The 20,000-nt window shown below is 43.5% G+C and overlaps 2 protein-coding genes across 6 annotated transcripts in view; one reads left to right on the top strand and one right to left on the bottom strand.

Moving 5' to 3' along the window:
- kcnab1a (potassium voltage-gated channel subfamily A regulatory beta subunit 1a) overlaps window positions 1–20,000 on the top strand; it is a 117,021-nt gene that overhangs the window by 79,052 nt on the left and 17,969 nt on the right. For 4 of the 5 annotated variants that reach the window (XM_060074910.1, XM_060074909.1, XM_060074912.1 and 1 more), the window contains 9 exons: window positions 12–56; window positions 1,315–1,358; window positions 1,727–1,813; window positions 5,631–5,716; window positions 6,265–6,385; window positions 7,116–7,210; window positions 7,702–7,822; window positions 8,044–8,132; window positions 8,316–11,375. In XM_060074910.1, coding sequence (XP_059930893.1) covers window positions 12–56; window positions 1,315–1,358; window positions 1,727–1,813; window positions 5,631–5,716; window positions 6,265–6,385; window positions 7,116–7,210; window positions 7,702–7,822; window positions 8,044–8,132; window positions 8,316–8,405 — 778 coding nt within the window. In that variant the 3' untranslated portion in view covers window positions 8,406–11,375. Of the gene's footprint in view, window positions 1–11; window positions 57–1,314; window positions 1,359–1,726; window positions 1,814–5,630; window positions 5,717–6,264; window positions 6,386–7,115; window positions 7,211–7,701; window positions 7,823–8,043; window positions 8,133–8,315; window positions 11,376–20,000 lie in introns of those variants that run through there. The other variant, XR_009529637.1, reaches the window with a different exon arrangement.
- ssr3 (signal sequence receptor, gamma) lies at window positions 11,828–14,402 on the bottom strand. Its single transcript, XM_060074918.1, has 5 exons — window positions 14,154–14,402; window positions 13,439–13,565; window positions 12,996–13,094; window positions 12,491–12,622; window positions 11,828–12,144 (listed from the first exon to the last, which is right to left on the bottom strand). The coding sequence occupies exons 1-5, from the start codon at window positions 14,284–14,286 to the stop codon at window positions 12,078–12,080; spliced, it is 558 nt and encodes a 185-aa protein (XP_059930901.1). The 5' UTR covers window positions 14,287–14,402; the 3' UTR covers window positions 11,828–12,077.

Here is a 20,000-nt window from a genome sequence, read left to right as displayed (position 1 = left end):
TCCTTTCCCAGGCGATCCAGTTTAGTGATTACAACGAAGCTCTTCTGGGGTGGAAAGTAAGTGAAGCCATTCAACACATGAGTGATGGTAAAAATTAAAACATATTGATTACAATTTGAGTGCACTCACGCAAAGACTCTCTCCTTTCCTCTCTCTCACTCAATCACTCACTCACTCACTCACTCACTCACTCACTCACTCACTCACTCACTGACTCTCACACACACACACACACACACACACACACACACACACACACACACACACACACACACACACACACACACACACACACACACACACACACACACACACATACACAAGACCCTTTCACTTCAGAGAGATTGAGGCCCCCTCACCCTCCTCCTTTTAGTCCATCTCCAACTCTACCTGCTCCTCCTCCTCCCCCTCCTCCTCTTAGTCCACCTCCAAAACTACCTCCTCCTCCCCCTCCTCCTCCCCGTCCACCTCCTCCTCCTCCTTTTAGTCCACCTCCAACTCTACCTCCTCCTCCCCCTCTTCCTCCCCGTCCACCTCCTCCTCCTCCTCTTAGTCTACCTCCTCCTCTTAGTCCACCTCCTCCTCTTTGTCGACCTCCAACTCTACCTCCTCCTCCTCCTCCTCCTCCTCCTCCTCGTTGTCAACCTCCAACTCTACCTCCTCTTCCTCCTCCTCCTCCTCCTCATCCAAATCCAACTCCTCCTCCTCTTCCTCCTCCTCCTCCTCCATCTCCTCTCAGCTGGCCCCTTGGGGGGTCCAGAACAGAGAAGTGTTTGACTCATGCTTACATAAAGCAGTGTGGCTTGTGCACAGAGATGACACACTCCAGACTGGGGTCAAGCATCCTTATAAGAGTCATAGTGCCTGAAACAAACCCCTTTTGTTGCTGGGTTTTTTTTGTCGCCGTTGCTGTGCATGATATAAGAAGTTTCCGGTATTGAAGTTGTGCCTAAGGCTGAATGCCCTGTACACAATAATAGCCATTTGATGACTTGAACATCTGCTCACGCCTACTTACATTAACAGGAATACGGTGCATACCGTGTACTCACAGTATATAATACTGTCTCAACAGGCACAGTGAGGAAAAACTGCATATATCATTATATATATTCTCAGATATAACCTGACATAACCATAAACACACAAAGAAACATATTCATATTTCTAACAAAGGCTTTTAAGCCGCTGGAATCAGAAATACAAGATAACATATTACCTGTAATACACTTGCGCAGTTATACACAGACACCCATACACACTATTACACAAACGGAAAGATAACAAATGTGTGCCTTGTGTTGGGTCCAACAGAGCAGAGACAGAGAGAGGACTGTCCAGGAAGCACATAATTGAAGGTAAGAACACACACGAACGCACGCACGCACGCACGCACGCACGCACGCACGCACGCACGCACACACACACACACATAGTGTAACATCAAATCACAAAGGGTTGATCTGTCTGTCTGTCTGTCTGTCTGTCTGTCTGTCTGTCTGTCTGTCTGTCTGTCTGTCTGTCTGTCTGTCTGTCTGTCTGTCTGTCTGTCTGTCTGTCTGTCTGTCTGTCTGTCTGTCTGTCTGTCTGTCTGTCTGTCTGTCTGTCTGTCTGTCTGTCTGTCTGTCTGTCTGTCTGTCTGTCTGTCTGTCTGTCTGTCTGTCTGTCTGTCTGTCTGTCTGTCTGTCTGTCTGTCTGTCTGTCTGTCTGTCTGTCTACGTTGCAGGACTGAAAGGATCTCTACAGAGACTGCAGCTGGAGTATGTGGATGTTGTATTTGCCAACAGGCCAGACAGCAACACACCCATGGAGGGTAAGTGGTTCAGCCCGTCCTGCTGTCCGAGCAACCAATCAATGAAAAGGTCAAAAAGGGTCATGCCTGTTATTCTTTTCTCTTTTTTGCACTGAACATGCAAAAAACGATAGGTTACAGACTTCACCGTTTCCCTTGGGAAGGAAATGTCAAGGTCCTATGTTGGCTTGCTTAGAACAATTTGAAATTATCGATTTGTCAAGTATTCAAGACGAGTCAAAGCTCAAGAAAATAAACGCAGAAAATGTTCCACAGGTCGATATTTCAATTGTTCTTGTCTCAAACTTCATTTCATTTACGATGATGGAGAAAAACAGGGGGGTTGTTCCCGTCAAGGCAATGTGTTTAATTAAAACCTTTGTTTGACAAGTGTTATCCATTTCTTTCACTCAAGTACCAGTCCAGATGCATTGTGTTGTGCTGTGCGTTGTGTTTCAAACGGACGTTGAAAATGTTTGAAATGGAATTACTTGCCCCAGGGACACTTAATGAAGAATCAGCAGCTCTGACCCGTGCGTGTGTGCGTGTGTGTGCATGCGTGTGTGCATGTGTGTGTGTGCGTTCAAGCATGAGTGTGTGTATTTGCCCATGTGTTTTTGTGAGTGTGCACACAACGTGTTTATTCGTTTGTGTGTGTGTTAATTTCCCAATAGGCAAGTTGGTATTTATTTTATTTTCTGTGAGGACTGATGATGATAATAACATCTAAGAACATGAATGACTTGGTTGAAAATTTTAGAAATATTCAGAAAGAGGTGTCTGCAGGCAAGCTAAGAAATCTCTTGAGAGTTTCGTCTTCCATTTTAAACCTACACTTCACCTCCAACTTCAACCTGTTCTACCGCTCCCCTCGTCTGATTGGTTAACTACCAATTGTATCTAACGCGTGGAGAGGAAAATACCGTGATCTACTTCAAGCCCCCGGGCTTAGGCCCGGGGTCTCTCTGCGCCGTCTACCTATTGATCTCTCTCGCTCTCCACCTCTAGTGCACAGGTAGAGACCGTCAAGTGGGCGTGGCCGGGGTGCCGTAATGGCTTCGGCTTCTTCATATATCAAAAGGTGCTGCTATCTGTGGCTGGAGCAGCCTCCAATAAGGTCTTGCTCCCCTTGTGGCTATGTGTATAGTATTTACGGCTTATATGTTTGGTCCTGCTTCATTGGATCTATGTGTGGGTAGCTTAGATTCTTAAAATACGTAACAACTACCTCGTCTTCGAACACCAGTAGAATAACAGCAGAACGACCATAGAATTACGGCAGTAGTATCAGTAGAAAGCCAGTGGTAATAATAGTATAAATCTGAGTTTGTGTCTTGGCCTGGAGCGGTGTGAATACTTGCGTAATTGGCCGGCTCCGCAGCTAAAAGCCTCATGAAAGATTCAGTGGCTTGAATGCGTTCCAAGGGCTCCCTTATTGCCTGCGTTTTTGTCCTTGGAGTTTGCAGGAGGGGAATTAGTGATGAGGTGTCCTGTAGCTAGGGTTGCCAACTTTCAGAAATTAAAATAAGGGACGCCCACCACGGGCCCGACTCCTGTGGGGCGGGGCGCCCGCAGCAGTGGTATGTTTTATTTTGTGCTGGTGTTTTTAGTAAAGGGTTGATCAAGAAAGGAATTAGTCATACTTAAATCTTGAAATGCTTTATTACCACATAACATTCTCTTATCAAGTGCAGTCAATTAAATCTTGAATGAAATCTCTGTGTGGCGTGTGCAGCAATGAACTTTTAAAATATAAACTAAATAAACGGAGAACTTCATGTTACTTTTTAAGTGCATAACTATAGGGACTCTCTTTGAAAATTTTTACAAAAAAAACCAGTACAAATAAACAACAAAAACACTTATAAACTTATGTAAAAAAAGAAAGTGCAAAAGATTACTCCTTCCCTCAACATTACTCCTCCCCTCAAAACTGTTACTTCTTTTGCAGGTGTACTTCTTGTTACTCCTTGCAGCACTGAGTAACTCTTTGTCTTTCAAAGCGCTGTTGTAAAACTCTGAACAGGACTGCTCAAAGTTGAGAGTGATCAGGAGCTCACTTCTCATGAGCTCTGTGGAGCACCTGTTCCTGCAGTCACTCCATTTGTTGGCCATTCTGGAGAAGATCCTTTCCACACATCCAGTGGATGCTGGGATGCTCAGGATGTGTCTGGTGATAGACAGCATGTTTGGCAGGTCAGCTACTCGAAAGAGAGCCACCCACCTGGCAGCCACACCTTTGGACTTCCATTCATCTTCAGCATCTTCTTTGAGCCTCTTCAGAATGGGTTTTGCTGTGGAGCATTCATCATAAAGTTCATCCATGTTGACTTTATGGATGAGGTTGAGCTTGGTGGTCACCCTCTCAATGTCAGTAAAGGTCATGGTGCCATGGTGCAGAGAGAGGTTGCAGTGAGAACAACCAGTAGTCTTCAGAAAAGTTGAACCATTTCTCAACATATGAGAGTGCTGTGTTGAGGAATGCAGTAAAATCTGCCCTTGCCATGTCAGCATCAAGTGGATGGAGACGCTGCAGCTTCAATTTAGTTAAGTAGCCATAGAACTGTTAATCTCGTCTCTGTGTGAGCTTTTGCTTGAAGTTTTCCATGATGGAATATAACTCAACACAGGTGGTTTCATCACTCTCCAGCTTCTTTACAACTTCCTCAAAGAGAGAGAGGATATTATTGCAGAGAAGAAGGTTGCATGCTGTCCTGTTGCATGCTGTCTGATGTCAGACAGCCCACCGTGCGCCACTGAAAACACTTGCCGACATATTTAACAACTTGCCTTGTAAACATCTCCACTGACGCTGTCCAGCCAAGGATGTGCGTCTTCCCACTCACGTCCGTACTTCTGCAAGCGTTTACGCTTTTGAGGACGTGGTGGAGTATCGGGTGTAGCGGACATTTTTAAAAGGCGCAGGTTTTGTGAGCAGCGCCGGTGTGTGGTGTCTGTCGCTAGGCAACCGTGACCACCACACGCATGCGCAGACACACAGATGACCGGAGCCGGTCTTGCGTAGATCCCGCCGCGACAATTTTGCTGACCGTAGTATTCCCTGTGTTTTGTTTTGATCATTATTGTTAGATTTAGTATTTGTGTGTGTGACAGACATGTGTATTGGACATTTATGGAAATACGGAACAAATTGCGTCCCGTATTGGTTCAATACGGGACGCAACATTTAATTGCCAAATAAGGGACGATTCCGTATTTTACGGGACGGTTGGCAACCCTACCTGTAGCACTTAAGGGAAAATACTGTCAAACACTTCACCGCAGACGGAGGGATGCTCAGAGCGTCAAACGAAGATCGATAACAAAAACTTTATTTCTTTATTTTCTTTAATTCGGGCAGCGGCTCAACTTTCCTGACCCCCCCCTCCCTCCAGACGGTCGGCTGCGTGTTCAGCATTTATGAGAAGTTGCAGTTGGATTATCTCATAGGTCATCTGTGTTAGAGAGTCACCTCTCCCGGGGTACACTCTTGGCCTGGATATATGAGATCGAAAGGCAGTTTTTTTGCGAGCAAACAACTAGTGTAGTGAGACTGTTTCAATGGATACGACTGTTGCTCTCTAGTGGCGAACCTTGGTAATGTCCACAATCTTCCACAAATCTGAACATTGGACATGCCTATGTTCAATAGATTTACAAAAGGGAAAACAATTAATTGGCATTTGGATTGATTTCAATTATTATAATTTTTTTTAAATGGCATCTTTCATTCTCCAACTGGGCAAACAAACAAAAAACACGTAAAACGGTCCAGAAATAGAAAGCCATGGAACTAGCGGACTGATGAACCTCATGTGTGCTTCATGTGTCTCTGCAGAGATTGTGCGAGCCATGACCTATGTGATCAACCAGGGCATGGCCATGTACTGGGGCACCTCCCGGTGGACTGCTATGGAGATCATGGTGAGTGGAGACTCTCTCTCACTCTCTCTCTCGCTCTCTCTCGCTCTGTATCTGATAATGATGAAACCAAGCAAATGGTTGGTACACCAGTCATCTACGCGACGGGTTGTAATTTAGATACCCTCAGTGATGAAGGGAGAATAGAAGGGGGTGGTAAACAAAGCTTCAGTGTGGCCGTGGCAGGCAGGTATTACAGACTGCTCAGCACACTCACAAACACACACACACACACACACACACACACACACACACACACACACACACACACACACACACACACACACACACACACACACACACACACACACACACACACACACACACATACACCAGTCACACAATCCGCCCCCCAATGTCGACATGCATGAAGCCGGTGTCAAACACCGCGGCACTAAGGTGCTCATTTGTAACTTGAGTGTATGAGACAACATGGTCTGCGTGTGTGTGTGCGTGTGTGTGCGCGAATGTGCACAGTGTCTGGGAAAGTGCCGATGTTTGTGTGAGTGGAGGTAGAAGGTTTATCTTTGTCTCTGCTCTCCCCCCTCCAGGAGGCCTACTCGGTGGCCCGACAGTTCAACCTCATCCCCCCGGTGTGTGAGCAGGCAGAGTACCATCTGTTCCAGAGGGAGAAGGTGGAGGTGCAGCTCCCCGAGCTCTACCACAAGATAGGCATGGCTGGAGTCTTGTTGGTCTTTGGTTGTTTCTTTGGTTCATGATGCATGAAGCAGGCAAAGTTTAGGTACGTTAAAGTGGCAAACTAAAAAGAAGCTATTCTGATTTCATTGCCGACACCGATTGCGATAAGCCGTAATTGCAGGTTGGTTTTTTGGACCTTGTTTTCCAGAGATCTAACGAGTGTGGCCTGTGTGACGTCAGTCAGTTGGTTTATTTGCTTCATTAGCAGAGGCTGTGAGTGAGATGGAGAGCGGGACTGTTGCGTTAGCGCTGCCTACCCTCTCTGGTGGAACAACCACTGCTGGGTGATGAAAGTCTGTGCGAGGGCTTAAATCAGTGGGCAATAGGCTTATTCCTCATTATGTTACCTTATTTATCTATATATAGTGACTTAAAAGGTATTTACTTAGATGAAAACCTTCGAGATTAGTCCTTCAAGGTTATTCACAAAGATCGATAAAATAAAATGTGTTATTATCATGTAGAGGCATTACAATGTTTTACTACATAAATTCCCTCTATAATACTCTCTTCTCTCCAAATTTCTTTTTTTCTATAGGCCTACCATTCCGCCAAAGTCAGAACTCAATAAAATATTAAAAATCGATCCATCTAACATCAGTGCCTCTACTCTACGAATTTCCTATTACCCATCAAATCCCAAAACATTATTTTAAATCAACAACCTTTTTAATCAGCTACCTTATGGTTTCCATGGTCACAGGAGTGGGGGCCATGACGTGGTCTCCGCTGGCTTGTGGCATCATCTCTGGGAAGTACGAGAACGGCATTCCGGAAACTTCTCGGGCCTCAATGAAGGTAAACCAGCCTCATATGCTATTATTTCATCTATAAGGGTCTACTAAATATCCCATGCTAAGCTGCGGAAGAGTGACAGAATTCCACAGGGTTTTGGTCTTTTTTCTTTGGTCAAGTAATTAATTGGGAAATAATTTGTCCTTATGGGTTGACATTTTTGTGTTTGAACCTGCCATAGTGTTTCTCATGCGAGACGTGGCTTATCGCCAAAAGAAAATCCCAGGATGCGTTCTGATGTGCGAGCCCTATAATTCAAATAATGAATAATAGATTACGCAAAGATAAAGCTGGCAGGAAAAAAGCTCTGTACCACCCCTGGTCAGCATCAGGTGCATGTGGTTTATCCCACTGGACCAGGCCTGCCACACAAACACCAGAGAAGCCAACCATGGTTGGAGAGGCTGGGGCCATCAGGACTGGAGCTCACTGTGAGGAGGTATTGGGGGACAGGACATTGTTTTGGAATGAGACGTCTCTCTCTCTCTGTCCAGTCCTACCAGTGGCTGAAGGAGAAGATAGTGAGTGAAGACGGGAGGAAGCAGCAGGCCAAGCTGAAGGAGCTTGGTCATATCGCTGAGAAGCTGGGCTGCACTCTGCCCCAACTGGCAGTGGGTAAGACGCACACACACACACACACACACACACACACACACACACACACACACACACACACACACACACACACACACACACACACACACACACACACACACACACACACACACACACACACAAATACACAAACAAAAAGTAGAGGATACATAATGTCAATATATTATGTCAGCTAATATTATATTATTTAATAATCTATCCCCAATAATACACTTTTCCAGCATGGTGTCTAAGAAACGAAGGAGTGAGCTCAGTTCTTCTGGGAACCTCCAACCCTCAGCAGCTCACCGAGAACCTGGGAGCTATACAGGTGGGAACGCACACACACACACACACACACACACACACACACACACACACACACACACACACACACACACACACACACACACACACACACACACACACACACACACACACACACACACAGTTTATTCTCACTCGATTTCAAATTCCATCTCTCGCCCTCCCTCCCTCCCTCCTCTCCCCCCAGTTCCTGCCGAAGATGACCTCCCATGTAGCGTCCGACATTGACCACATCCTGGGCAACAGGCCGTACGGTAGGAAGGACTTCCGCTCCTAGACCCAGGCGTAGCTCCTGTCCTTGGGTCGGCTGTATCAACATCCATTCCCACCTGTCTGTCTACTCAGCCTGGAGACAGCCCTTCACCAGTGCCTCCTTCGGGGCCCCCCCAGAGCTCCAGGCTAGCTTCATAGACCAGCTCCAGACAGCTCAGCTTAGCCCTCTAACCCCAAACCCCTCTGAGAACTAGCCCTGCTGGGCACAGCTCAGAGGTTAAGCCCCACTCCAGCTGTGATACGAAGGATCCTAGCTTATGGTTCTGTCCGCCTGTTCACTGTGTTATATTCTACTACTAGTCCAGTGCAGCAATAGGGCACAGTGATATTCAGCTTCCCAACCCATGTTCCTGTACTCGTACACCCGCTACGTTAAGCTTAGACACATCTCCATGATCCAGACAGCTTTCCAAACTGTGTCTTTCTGGTTAACCTGTAATCTTTTACATTTTGAACTTCTTCAAAATGTAATTCAGAAGCTTTAGAAAAAGACACAATACATGCCTTTGAAAGTATGCTTACCTAAAACAAGCTTTAGGTGCGTGCAATATAGATGACAATGTATGCTCTCCATTATTTATTAATTGATTTAATACACTATAAAAGGCTTATAATCAATATATGGGAAATATTTCTTGCTCCCATGAAAAAAACACTTCCATTCAGCAAGTTAAGCGATGATACTAACAAAGGTTTCATCCTACACAGAAATGATAATGGAAAGATGCAATATGATATTATGCCATATGATAAACCAATTTTTCATATATATGCACATGTATATGTATATCAATAGATATATCTATATAGATATAGATAAACATATATAATATATATTGAACTAACCAGAGATCATTGGTTGGAATTATTTCATGAGATAAAAATGCTAAAATAAGATGCATGTGACGACCCATGAGCTGCTCTACATCAAACCCCATAGAGAACCGAATATTTGTGAGAGCACCTGCAACACGCCTCTAATGCAGTGCTTTGAAAAGCAAGCCCCTGTTCTGGTCAGCAATCTCCCATTTATACCACAGGATTGTGGGAAAATTGGTGAGAGTGAAGCATGTTGCCTCCTTTAGTACACTCGAAGACGTCTAGACCCCTGCTTAGATCCTAGAAGGAAGAGAATTATGTTGAAATGGATGCTTCCTTCTCTTTGTTTGCATCTATTAATGACAACTTTATTTAGCCTGTAAAGAGCTTGCATTGTTGACTTGGGCATGAAACGTTGGGGAATATATTAAATCTCCACAGTAATCAACATAGTCCATTATGGACATACTTGCTTTGAATGGGTACCATGCCATCTACAATTCCTACTGTTTTACAGCGAGTAAAAGAGGACGTATTTTGGAAATTATAAAAAAATATATAGAGTATTATTTTATGGTATTGAATGATTCTTGGTTATTATTTTGACTTCTTTGGTCAACAATGATGACATGGTGTACATGTAAATAGAACGTTAACGAGACCCATGTAAGATAAGACGATACCAAACCTATTTTCTTGCGTAACGTATGGCTAAGTTATGATAAACAAATGTAAATAGTGTTCATCTGTTAAACCTCTTGCAGTGTCGTGCACTAGTGCTGGCTTCCAATATCGACTCTCTGTCCTCTTGCTTTAACTGATTATTTATTACTATTATTTTTTTTCCCATATCTCTTGTGATATGTTATACAAGTAATACATGTAATAAATAAAGGGTCAGCCATTATTTTGGCTTACTTAGAGGTACCAAGAAATCAATGGATTATTAATATGTCTGTTGACGTGACATGTATTTATGTATTTGGCGCAATCATCAATGCTCAGGCTTCTTGTTAATGTTGGTCATTTGGAAAAAGCCATCAAATGATTTAGAGTATATTTTAGTATGCTCTAAATCAGTATAGATTTTAGGGGGGGCATATCTGCTGACAGAGGAACCAAGTGTAATATAAATACAGAGTTACTATTTTAATTATAAGTTTGTTATGTTATACAATACATCACACACAGGATTAGTTAGAATCAGAAATAAGGGCAATCATTGTATGTGAAAGGCTTTTTTGAAAGGTTTGCGTGAAAGTTGTGAGTCAGTGATGACATAACAATAGTGAAGGAACCTTAGTGATCACTGTAGGAACCATAGTGACTACTGAAGGAACCATAGTGATTATATAAGGAACACAAGTGATTGCATACGGCAAAATAGTGATCCCATATAGAACCAGTGATCACATAAGAAACAATAGTGATCACATAAAGAACCATAGTGATCACGTATAGGAACCGTAGGGATTGCAAAGGGAACCATAGGAACCATAGCGATCCAATATGGAACAAAACTGTCCGCATAAGGGACCATTAAAGGCAGTGGGTGCAGAGAATCAAACTAGAGTGCCTTTAGTCCTGATTACAAAACAGGGATGTTTTGATGACATGGTGGTTGTTTCCTTATTGTTCCGGTCCCACACAAGAGGCAAAAGATATAACTTATTGATGATAGTTGTATCATTTGGTATATTAAAAGGTAGGTTTGAATAGAACTTAAGAGGAAAAGGCGATCCAAGATGATTCAAGAAGCGTCTGTACGTGAGCCTACACTCTGTGAAGGACAACTTACTGAAATACATTGATATCCAAAGCAGGGAGACACAAATCTGGTAATGTATTATCTAAAATATAAGGTCTTGATATTGAGGGTTTGGAAAAATCATTGTAATGTTTTAGAATGACGAGTACAGGCTATATTTAAGTTAGTCAAAATGTGCTGCTTTTACCCAGATAATAACAAAATTGAGCCAGCCTTTCACCCAAGCCTTTCCTATTCTTAATGTATTCTGTGTTGTTTCATAGAAAAGCCTTGTTGGTCCATGTATTTGTTGCAATCAAGTGTGTAAAGATCCAAACTGTTCTGAACATTCACTCCTCTGTAAATATATAACAAAGTGTGAATAAATGCATAACACTAACAGCTAAACCGGTGTTTCCTTTTGTACCATTTGTTAGTATACACTTTACACATTTATTTTTCTAATCTACAGTTACAAGGCAATAATGGAAAACTGTATAAAAAAAAAAACACTTCTCTGCTTTGATGTCTCCAAACTTTCAGGCACTACCTAGTACCAAAATAAACACAGAAAACTTGACCAATCAAACCATACAATCGGTTTATTTTTGGTGACTCTTGAGTAATGATTTAGCTTCTCAGACACTTGTACCATAACGGCACGGTGTGGGGCACATTTCACACATAACCTCGCTCATTCTAAAACTCGTACACAACGGTACAAAAAAAAAAGAATCACAAAGTTGAGAAATCTCAGTCCACATCGTGATGAGATGTCAATACTGCCTGAAGAAATCGTGCTGAGATATTTTTGCCATGGGGCCCACACCTAAAGTGTAATAATAAAGTGTTGAAGAAGATGAGGATCAAACTTGGCCACTTTTATTGGTACAAAAAAACAGACAGACAAACCTGGAGACAGCCTCCAGATATTTGATGATAATGGATTTCATGATTAAATGTGATGTATTTTTCTACCCCACCTGCCCACCGAAGCCTACCCAATTTAAACGTGAATACTGAATATCCTTGCTTCCCCCTGGGACTGATTCCTCCCTCCCTCCCCCCTCCCCAGAGTTGTTTATTTGCTCTTGTTCTTCGGTAGTTGGTTTACTTAGATCCGGTGGACAGCAGAGCGATCAGGCCGGAGGAGGCGCTGATTGACAGGATGTAGTTACTGGAGGGAGAAGGGTTAAGGTCATAAGACGTATGATGTGAAGTCCATGCGCCGGTTCATGTCAAACATCAGGGTAGAAGGTTAAAAGATGTCAAACCCCCCATTAAACGATACAAAAGCAACCAAGTTGTTGGGTTTATGTAGCTACAACCAGCATATTTAGCTGGTTTAAATCACTAAATGTATTAACATTTCCAATTTCTCCCATGGTCGAGCATGAAAGGAAAAGTTACCGCTTTACAGGTAAAGTTAATTTCAACATCAGCTATTTCCCCCAACGCTATACATTCAATTCCACATTCTAACTGCATGTCAATGCAAGTCCCACTGGGCACTGAAAGGATACACGGTGGGGTTGAAGTTCTTGAGCAGGAAGAAGGAGGCGACGATGACGAGCACCAGGAAGAGGGTGTTGTTGTAGAAGATGGAGAAGGTTGTGGCTTCGTAATCGGCCACTTCGTTCTTCTTCCACAGGATCCTTGGCAAAAGAGAGCAGGATGGAGAATCAGCATTGATTTGACTCACACATTGATATCTATACAATAGCCCTGAACTGCATGCAATACAACGCAGACTTCTACTAAAACTATTGCATGGAATCTCTTTACATGGCCGGGCTGTCATTTTTTGGTCACTGACAGAGCACACCTTACTGTCCAGTATTAGGGCAAATATGATTAAGTAAAACTTGGCCATCATAATATGACGAGATGCATAGCATCTGGTCAAAATATATAAGTAGGGCAGATTTAGCTCTTCTGCCAACAACCTTGCACTAAATGGAAGGTTATCAGAGATTGAGTTTTGTATGAGTGACAAGATAAGGGTCGGACTGCCAGCCCACGGCTCACCTCTCATCCTTCTCCTTGCGGGACATCTTGCGGTTGTCAGCCTCAGACAGCTTCCTCGTCACCTCCTTGGAAACAGCGTCCTCCCTCTTCTGGGCGACCCTGAGGCAAGAGAGTGGAAACTGATGAATAGGGAGCGAGCACTGTCTCTGAGACTAGATGGCAGATTAATCAATGGGTCATAGATCAATAATAGAGATGAAGATCACAGGAGACGTCTGATTCCCCAAGAGATTTGATCAAAGGAAGTTGAATATTCATGTTCAGGGCAAAGATTACAAATTGAGTTGACAGAAAAAAAAAAAAGGGTAAAGAGTTGTATTTAAAGATTATGTACCACCCTTTGAGTACACGTAGTAGTAGTTTTCACATCCTATCTTCCTGTGTGGGATGTGTGCAGACAAAGACAATAATCAAATAACATCTTGCTCCACTCCAATACGTACTTGTGTTTGAGGACAAATTTGACGTTTTTGTAGGCAAAGGCAACGAGGTATGTGCTGACCAAAGTCATCACAGCATACAACACTGCAGACTGGACCAGGTCCATATGCCAGATCCTCCAGAACAGCCCTGGAAACACACACACAGAAAGAGAGGTAAGGCACTGGTCAACTGTATGTCAACAATGAAAAGTCCGTTTAAAAAGCTTTTCATTTTTATGACGTTTGCCTTACATGAACATTTCATTTTTTGCTTTACATGAACAACTCTTACAAAACAAATCTCAAAAGTTTAATTACATTTAACCAGTTAGCATCAAGTTATAATTTCCACAAGCTAATCACTCATTTGACACGTCACAACACAATACGAACAGCTTAATGTGTCTTCTGAAGCAATTTTTTCACTTCTTGACGAAACTTTCCTCATACATGACAGAGGATTTATGTTCAAAAGGCATTCTGATACAAATGGGATGACCCCAAGCTGTCAAAAGACGTGCAACACATCGTCAGACTCCATTTATCGCAATCAGCTAAGCTCCGGAGAGGGAACTGCGACGGAAGGCAAGAGGAGGTAGCGATGCAAATGTCCTCCTTTTCGTTTGCGACACCATTCAGAGTTGCATAGCTCCATGTACTAGGCCAGGCTCGGCCGCGGCTGTCCTGCCACGGATGCAGAGCTAACCCTACACTTCAGTCTCGGAGAAATACTCACAGATGGGTATGGCGGACACGATCAGCGCATTGCCGTAGAAGAGAGCCGTCGATTTGGCCGACAGGTTTCTGCTGAAGTCCTGGAGGAGAAGGTCTTCCTCGGACTGTTGCTTGCTGCTGCCTTTGGGTGCCATGGTTTGTGCGGGGTGAGCCGATCTCTCCGGGGTCTTCACAGGAAAGAGGAATGACACGTAGTAGTAACAGCGGGTTTGAAAAGGCTAGCGTCGCGTCAGCACTAGCACGGAAGTAGATTCTCGGTGAGACCGGAAAGCACCGTAGTATATTCACTGAACCGAAGGAGATGTATGATATACTGCCATCTAGTGACCGTGTTTATGTCATCTGTCTGGTGCGTAAACCGCCACCAGGGGTCACTACCTCATACAGCATTGTAACGCTGCCATTGAGTCGTGTCCATAATATTGAATCCATGGTGCATTATTATTATAAATAATAATAATAATAATAATAATAATAATAATAATAATAATAATAATATAAATAATAAGTAGGCTTACTATAGGCTTCTGGTTGCCATTTATGTTTCTATTTCCGTTTAATCTTTGAAATTCCTGCTTTATTTCCCCTCACTGCCACCAATGTCCACTGCATATCACGCCATTGCTAGGACGCTCAACCTGTGGCTCCATGCTGTGAAAGTGCTGAACTTGCTGTGAAAGTGCGTGCAAATGTATATGTGCGTGCGTGCACATTAGAAGGCAATGCAGAGGGACAGGTTTGCGTGATGCCACTGTCTTCAAAAGGAGGTTTTAAAGGCACCCAGTGCAACTTTCGAGGCTTAAAAATAAACATTCAATTTCTAGTCTTTTTTACACGTAGTAAGTTTCAATAACTCCATACCATTACATACCGACATTTAAGCAGCAAAGATGAGACGTCGTTGTGTGGTGAGAACTGATACAAAATCGATAACAACAACAATGCCGCCATTTTCTTTATTTTTTGTAACCTACAATAAATAAAGCAGGCTTCCAGTCAATGGAAAAATGGCTTCTCCCCACCGGCGATTGTTGTTGTTTACGATTTTCTATCAGTTCTCACCACACAACGACGTCTCATCTTTGCTCCTTGAATGTCGATATGTAATGGTATGGAGTTATTGAAACTTACTACGTGTAAAAAAGACTAGAAATTGAATGTTTATTTTTCATTGAATGTTTACATAAAGTTGCACTGGGTGCCTTTAAGTTTAGGATTAAATATGCACTCCAGGGGTGCAGGAATGAGGCATGGGGGAAGGGGGAGAGGGATGTTCATGCCAAAATGTCTACCAAGACAATGCCATGCAACCTTGACAATGATCTCTCTCTCTCTCTCTCTCTCTCTCTCTCTCTCTCTCTCTCTCTCTCTCTCTCTCTCTCTCTCTCTCTCTCTCTCTCTCTCTCTCTCTCTCTCTCTCTCTCTCTCTCCCCTCTGTCTGCCACATCTCTTTTTTTCTAGTGACACCGCAGACATATCTGACAGGCAGAAGCACGTGTACACACACACACACACACACACACACACACACACACACACACACACACACACACACACACACACACACACACACACACACACACACAGCTGTACTGTATATCAGCTCGTTGTACCCTGAGGGGTCCTTGTGACACAACACCTATCACCATGTCAACTAGTGGACTTATCTCTCCTCCCTCGCCTGCCCAAAGCCCTGCTGCAGGTGGCCTGTTCCCCCTGCGTGCCATAACCCAGTGTGGGGGTGGATTGGTGTGGGTAAACGGGCATGCGTGCATGCGTGCACGTGAATATGTGTGTGTGTGTATGTGCAATGACACTGTTTAACTATAGAGTATTAAATGTATCCCCGCCCCACACACTCAAAATCAGCTCCCTCCCACATTCTACTATTTAAATTATGCATATATATATATCAATAGATATATCGAGATAGATATGATTAGATGCATATGCAATTTAAATATTGATAGATACTTTTATTTGCCTAAACATTTAAAGTAAATATATATATATACATATATAAATATATATATAGATACATTTTAATTCATATACATTGGTAGTACATATGAAGACACATTTATATTTCGTAGTCATTCATTAAAGTATAAACAGCGAAAAAGTGTAAAATGAAGAGAGATGAAGATGAAGAGAGGCGAGAAAATACTTGTTAATGCACAGGATGCCAGACATGTGTTTAAACCTTTTGCCCCTTTTCTCTTCGTTTCTTCTATCTGACAGTTTGTTTGCATTTAGGCAAACAGTTTGTGTGTGTGTGTGCATGTGTTTGTGTGTGTGCACGCATGTGTGAGTTCAATAGTGTGAGACTGAGACTTCAGATATCCAACCTAAACTTTGATCTCTGTTCCATAACTTTCTCCTTGCTAAGTGGAACAAACACACACACACACACACACACACACACACACACACACACACACACACACACACACACACACACACACACACACACACACACACACGAACGCACACTGACATCCGCACACACACAAACAAGCCCTGACCGTCCTAGTGGAACTACGTCAATAACCTCTGTCTTTCTTTATCATCAAGGTCTATAAATCCATTTACTGCAAGTGTTATGACTATCATCTTACCCCCGGCTGGATGTCTAATTTCTATTTACATATTCACTCGTTATTTACATTGATCCTCCGCCATCGACTCTTACTGCTCAGACTAGTATTTGCAGTGCTCCAAACATGGCAGTAAGATATGTTTTAGTTGAGAGTAATGCTGCTGGGCAGGTCTGTGTGTCTCCCACAGCTCCAGCCCAGCTGAACATAATAAGGTTAACAAGGCTGTTGACGGGGACGAGAGCGGCCATAAATTAGGAGCTGACTCTAATGACAGACTGACCCAACGCCGAGGAAGCGTCCATGTGTTTTCGTTGAGCGCCGTGCGTTTACTGGGTCAGGCCGTCCCAGGCGCAGCCATCCCTGACCAGCCCCGGACTGAGATGACACGGATTGATCTCTCCTCTCCCCGCCTCGAGTTACTGCAACCCTCCGCGGCACGGCCCGCTTCTCAAAACAAACGCTCACATGGTCCCATTCTTTCTCTCTACGTCTGGGCTCAAACAAACCCAGCGTGTCCTGAGCGTATCTGCAGATTATAGAAAGCAATAAGGGAACATTTCTGGAAAAAACAACAAGGGGATGAGATTGTAGTGGGTCCATTTTGATGTGTCTAGATAAAGTTCAGAGTGACCTAGTGATTCTATTTGCAAAGTTATTTGCTTCTTGGAAAAGAGATGAGTGGGACATTTCCGTTGCTGCCCTGAGCCTAATAGGAAGACACCACAGAGCTTGGTCATTATAACACAAAGAGTGTTTTGTCCTTGTGTGTGTGTGTTTTCCAAAGTAGTTTTGGATGAGCGTGTGTTTAAGCATAACGTGTTTGTTAGTGTGTGTGTGTGTGTGTGTGTGTGTGTGTGTGTGTGTGTGTGTCTGTGTGTGTGTGTGTGTGTGCGCGCGTGCGTGTGTGCGCGTGTGTGTGTGTGTTTGTGTGTGTGTGTGTGCGCAGCAGCACGAAGGCTAACCTGCTGCCAACTTTACTTTTCTTTAGAAGCCAAGAGAAGGGAAAAAAATGTGTTGACATTTTGGCCATTGAGGGAAGCTTGCTGTTCCATTGGCATCTGAAAGGTCAACGTGGGTTTTGGACAGTCGAGTGTGTGGGTAGATTTCATGTGCCTTTGTGTGTGCCTATTCATGTGAGATGAGCTGCAGTGTGCATGTTTCTATGCTCTAGCTTGCATGACTATTTCTGTTTGTGTTTATCCATGTGTGTGTGTGTGTGTCTGTTTGTGTGTGTGTGCATCTGCCCACAGGTGCATGTGTGTTTTTTTGTTGTCAAAAAGTAGCATGTTTGATGTGTGTGTTACCAATGGCCAATCCATGTATGAAGAGCAGAGAAGCCGTGTAGCCACAATTCCTGGGCCTAGCTGTGAAGTCAAGTGGGAGGCAGATATCTCTCTCTAGCTCTCTTGTCGCGCTGGTGAACTATTGTTCATCTCTTCCTTTGCAAGGCTGTAAAGCTTAGGTTCAAATCACAGCAGGGTTTGCTTTGGGTTTTTCAGTAAAATGCAGGAGGGAGATTATTCTGAAGCCAAACCTTGGAAGTTCCATGGTAGTCACATGGTAATACATTCCATTAGTGTTGACTTGAATACGAATGCCTTGTGTAGGGGGAGGTTTCTCTTTTGAGGCATCCTGTTAGAAGGTTCCTTGCTGCTGTAACTATGGTGATGAATTGCATTGTGTTGAAAACAGAGGTGTCAACGCAGGGTAAACCAAGGTGTCGCACATTCATAATGTGTTTCACTGCTTCGGTTAATCCAGCAGCTCCAATATTCATGTGTGGAACTAAACTAAACACTTGTCTTGGAAAGGCATACTTTACTGTAAACTAAAGGTAGAAACAACTGACACTGAATCTCTTTAAGGCTGTGTTTGTGCAGGACATCACACACACGTCACGCACACCACACACACAGACACACATATGCCCACAGCTGTGCTCGATCCATACATCCTTCGTGCGTGTTCATGAGGCCCCTTTGATGCACACAAGTCTATCTACATCTATGGTTGTGTATGTGTGTGCCAGTGTGTGTGTGTGTGTGTGTGGGGGGATGTGTGTGGTTGTGTGTGGATGTGGGTATGTGTGTGTTGGGCGTGTGTTGTGTGTGTGCGTGTGTGTGTGTGTGCGTGCGGAAAACCACCATCTGGAGAAGCCTGGCTCTTCACATGGTGGTGGCTGGAAAACATATGTCAGATAATAGGAATTCCTCTCAGAGATATGTCCTATTTACAAGGCAGCATCAAACGCAGACGGGGGGCAGGTGGTGAGGGTGACGTGTAACCTGGGCGCCTGTCTCTGAAAGCTAAGTCCTTCCTGGTTTCATGGTAGAGAGGTCAAAAGGTCACCACTGATAATAATATAGCTTAAGAGAGGAGGAAGAAGAAAAAGAAGAAGAATGAGAAGAAGAAGAAGAAGTCGACGTAGAAGAGGAAGTGGGAAAAATATGTTTCAAATCTTGCCTCACCAAGTCAAAATAGTCCCAAAGAGCAACTGTTTCAATAATCCCAAATCGGATCAATATCACAATGCTGTCATACTGTGCAGCTTTTCAGCACCTGGTGGGGAAGCGTCGACGTCGTGTCATGTCTCTGCACCTCTGTCCACTTGATGGACTGATGCACGTTCACGTGTTTTTTCCCAGGAAATCTGCTCCATTGTTTAGCTGACAACGACTTCTTAGCGAGATTAAGATGTTGAGCCTGTTTCCAAGACTCAACAAACTAAAAAATAATTTCAACGATTTTAAACTAAACAACTTAATGTCTGATCTGGCTAATTCAGCTGTTGCTCTCAGGGACACACTTTAATCAGTGGCTGTCATTCTGTATTTTCAAGCCTGTGAAGTATTGAGAGAAGATGTTGCAAAACTGCCATCATGGAATCATGACTGTTCCCCTCCGTACAGCAAATTGTCTGTCAGGAAATCAGACCCAAGCCCTCATATTGACTCAGTGCACACTATCCATGACTCACACGTTCACAGCCAGTGTTGGCAGCTAATCTATTTAGAGAGGTGTATCAACCCATTATGTCTGTTATCGTGTTTCGCTGGTTATAGTTTAATATAGTTTGGTGACCTAGATTCATTTTTTGTAAAACCATTTTGGAAGATGGCAAGGCCTAAAAAAAAAATAAGTTTGGTTCCTGTTGGTTGTCAGTTGAGGGTCATGGGTAGGTAGGGAATTTTTTTTTTTTTTTTCAGCGGCAGCGATTTTTTTTTTTTTTCGCACATAAATTGACAGGG

The sequence above is a fragment of the Gadus macrocephalus genome, chromosome 16, assembly GCF_031168955.1.
Source record: "Gadus macrocephalus chromosome 16, ASM3116895v1".
Taxonomy (NCBI): domain Eukaryota; kingdom Metazoa; phylum Chordata; class Actinopteri; order Gadiformes; family Gadidae; genus Gadus; species Gadus macrocephalus.
Note: the sequence above shows the minus strand (reverse complement) of the source record. Positions and strands in the feature narration are given on the sequence as shown.